Here is a 3,668-nt window from a genome sequence, read left to right as displayed (position 1 = left end):
TGGAAACGTGTGTGTGTGTGTGGTTTTGTGACTTTAAAATTGGTTGTCACTAACAGAATGCTAGTTGCAAGTTGTCTGAGGGGAAAACAAAGGAACATTTTAAAGAGACTATGATAGGGACTTTGTTTTCCAGCACTCTACTGTTCCATGAATTTTGTTTTTCATCCAAAAATGAATGAAATTTTAGATTTGAAAAGTGTTTTGCATACAGAAGGGTTTGCAGGTTCAACCTTCTTATGTGTGTTTAATTTCCTTTTTGTAAAATAATATTTGCAATCCCATTCAGCCTGGTGTTGTTAACTTCTTTAATGTTTTTGTTATAGAACAATTATCAGGTGTTTCTGGGTGAGTTTCATCATGTGAATGTTGTCATACCTGACTTTTCAAGAAATGAGATAGTTTTAGGTAGGCAGCAAGTAGGACTGATATTTCTACTGGTACAGAGGGGACAAAGTTGCTTGAATTTCAGGAAATATAGTTTGTGTTAGGATAATTTTGAAATTACTTTTCCTTGAGATGAGATAAATGAGAAATTTAAAGATTATATTTACTTTTTTGGTATTTTCTATTGAAATAAATGAGTGAGTGCACCCTAGAAAAAAAAAAAAACCACTTTGTCATACAAGGTAATATTTTCCTGTGTAAGTCTTTATGCGGTGTACTGTGTGTTCAAGGTAAACAGAATCTAACCCTGATATAAGCAATGACTGACTTCAGCAGAAGAGTTATCCACTGTCTGAATGGTGACTTTAGAGTGGGATTGCCTTTCAAAACAGTTAAGTGGAGTATATCCAACTACATTTCATTGCCAAAAGCTGTGATTCTCTACATTATCTACTTTATTCAGTGCTTTACCCTACATAGGAAGCACAGTAACTCTGTAAAAGTAACCGCGCTTTCTAATTGCATTCTTTTTTTTTTCTTTTTTTCCTTCTAACTAGAGTCTGTGTGTATTTACACCACCAGGAGCTAAAGAAGGACAACCACGTCTCATTCCTGCAGGGCCCATTGCACATGGCACTACAGTATCTGCTTATGTAGCCAGATCCAGAAAAACGTTGTTAGTAGAAGATATTCTGGGGGTAAAAAGCTTTCTCTTTCTAATGAGATGATTACAGCGTGTTCTTAGAATGAATATTCTGATGCTGAAATGTTTATTGAGCTGAATGTATAATGATAGAATTTATATCTGTCTTGCTACCAAGAAAATAAATTTGAGTTTGGATTAGCTTGATGGAATAATTTCTGAATATCTCAATTTAAGTTTAAAGAATTCTTTTGTCTTTTAACATTTTTTTTTCATTGTCAGATAAAGAAAGTAATAGTACTTGGAGAGCAAAAAAAAAATTTAACAGCCAAAAATCCTGTCCTCCTGGTCTTGAAATACTTAGTGTGCTAATCCCAAACAAGACGACTTCCATATAGTCAATCAAAGTTTGATATAATTATAATGCAGAGCTCACACTGACAAGAATGTCAATCAGTATTCTGGTTATTAGATGGGATTTTGATCTGTGCTTACACTAATGTAAATCTAGAATACTTGTGATATCAGTAGACCTGCATGAAAGGCATACTAATGTAACTGATACAAAAATTCAGGCCTTTGTGCATAAAAGGATTCAGAAAATCCTATGGTGATATATTTCTGATAATCCTCGGCGCTCTGTATGTCTGTCCTTTTTAATTTTTTTGAGAACTTCATCCTCTAGTCGCATCTATGCAGTTGTATGAAACTGGTATTTAAACTGTGCTTTATGAGAACGCTTTATGATCAGCTGGGTATGAGAACACCAAGGAAATTTAAATTATCTTCTCTCTTCAGTGTTTTCTATCCTTTTGAGTTCCGTCCAGAATAACAATCTTTGGATATTCTGGCCAAAATTGGAGATTGCTGTCTTTATTTTAAAAAATATTTGTTAAAAATTGTATGACCTTTATTGGGCAAACCCAGACTATAAACAAAATACCAAATGCGTAATGTGAGTACACTTAAACAGAACTACAAAAACAAAAGGCAGAAGCCGCTTTCCCTGTAGTAACAGTTAGTGCTTTCTATACAACCTGGATTGTAAAGATTTTACATGTTGTTAGGTTTTTCCAATCACATACAGGGCTTAAATTGTTACTGGTAAATTCCAGTTAATATCATGACATCCTTGTATATCAGGGTTGTATGTTTTGATTTTGCATTCATAATAAAATCGGGAGGGGGTAGTAGGGAGGAGTTTTGAACTTTTATGTTGGTTTACATTATCAGTGAATTATTGACGGAAGAGGGAGATTCATTTTGGTAACGTGGTTTGTCTTCGCATGGTTTTAGGAGCATCTCAACAGTGAAAGGGAAGCACTTGCAGATAGACTTGCCAGCCCTTTTTTTGGGGAGGACAGAATTAAAAGCTGAAAGTAGGAGGCTGGTGTTGCAAAGTGCTTCCCACTCTCTTGTCTGTCATTTGTTCCTAGCAGTTCAGATTGATTGTCATCTTAGTAATTAAGGTAGAGATTACTTGCTGTTTTCTTTGAGAAAGGAGAGATTTTGATCAGCCTGGAAGAAGTGTCTGTCTGGCCTAAGCACAGCCTGCAGGGAACATCTGGTACGAATCAAGTACTGAAGTGGGTCTCGCACACTTCACATGGGCTAGTTACTGCCTTACTCACTGTAACATCCAGGTAGTTTCTCAGGTCTTTGAGTTTTCCTCCATGGGGAACTGAAGCTATAAAGCCTTGGACATTCCCTGTGCAGATTAAAAGTTATGAATTTGGGCCTTTTATAGCAGCTGGTAGCATTATTTTTAACATTTGTTCCTATAACTTTTGTACTGGTTTATTCAGGATGCATAAGCAAGGGAAGAAGAAAGATTCTTACTCTCATGCAGAATTTTTTGGGAACACATTTTCCTCCTCAGGAGTTGGTTGATGATTATAACTCTGTACAACCTAAAAGCTTAGCCTCAGGTTTCGATTTCCATTCTCTTGCAACCACTGCTGTCTGCTTGGTAACACTGAAATTCTAGCAGTCCATTTCATGATTAGAAATGCCTTGGGGTGGTTTGTTTTTTTTTTTTTTTGGGGGGGGGGGGGGGGGGGAGGAATGGGATTGGTGGGGTAGTGTCGTTTGTTTGGATTTTTACTTAATTTGGACTGGCCTTAGCAATGAAGTGCTGGTTTTGCTGCCTGTGAGTTTAGAGAAAATGTATTATAAAAACAAACCCAAAGCTGGGTCTCATATCACAGCTCATTCTGACTTTACATCAGTAAGGTTATCTGTATACGGAAATTAATGGTGAGACTTTTTTTATTGCATGTTTTTAGTAGATGTCTTAACAGTGTGTGTAAATTATGCTGAGAGATATGAGTTTCAGTGAATTTTACCATTTTCCTGCAGATTTAATCATCCAGGAGAGGGATGAAAACATCAGCATATCTTTCATGTTAATGTTATGATATTTACATTTTATCAGATTATGTTTACATTTTCTAGGATGAGCGATTTCCCAAAGGTACTGGACTGGAATCAGGGACTCGTATCCAATCTGTTCTGTGTTTGCCAATTGTCACTGCAATTGGTGACCTGATTGGTATCCTGGAGCTTTACCGTCACTGGGGCAAAGAAGCCTTCCACCTTAGTCACCAAGAGGTGAGCTTATGCCCAGCCTTTCCCCACTTCC

General features: G+C 36.7%; 1 protein-coding gene across 1 annotated transcript in view; it reads left to right on the top strand.

The window, feature by feature from the left end:
• PDE10A (phosphodiesterase 10A) overlaps positions 1–3,668 on the top strand; it is a gene marked incomplete at its 5' end in the record, with an annotated part of 118,460 nt that overhangs the window by 66,879 nt on the left and 47,913 nt on the right. Inside the window, 2 exons of the mRNA XM_009645730.2 lie at positions 942–1,082; positions 3,482–3,637. Of these exons, the coding sequence (XP_009644025.2) occupies positions 942–1,082; positions 3,482–3,637 (297 nt within the window). The remainder of the gene's footprint in view (positions 1–941; positions 1,083–3,481; positions 3,638–3,668) is intronic.

This window comes from Egretta garzetta, unplaced genomic scaffold (genome assembly GCF_000687185.1).
Source record: "Egretta garzetta isolate BGI_Z169 unplaced genomic scaffold, ASM68718v1 scaffold1118, whole genome shotgun sequence".
Lineage (NCBI taxonomy): Eukaryota > Metazoa > Chordata > Aves > Pelecaniformes > Ardeidae > Egretta > Egretta garzetta.
The sequence above is the reverse complement of the archived record's forward strand: the minus strand, read 5'-3'. Positions and strand labels throughout refer to the sequence as shown.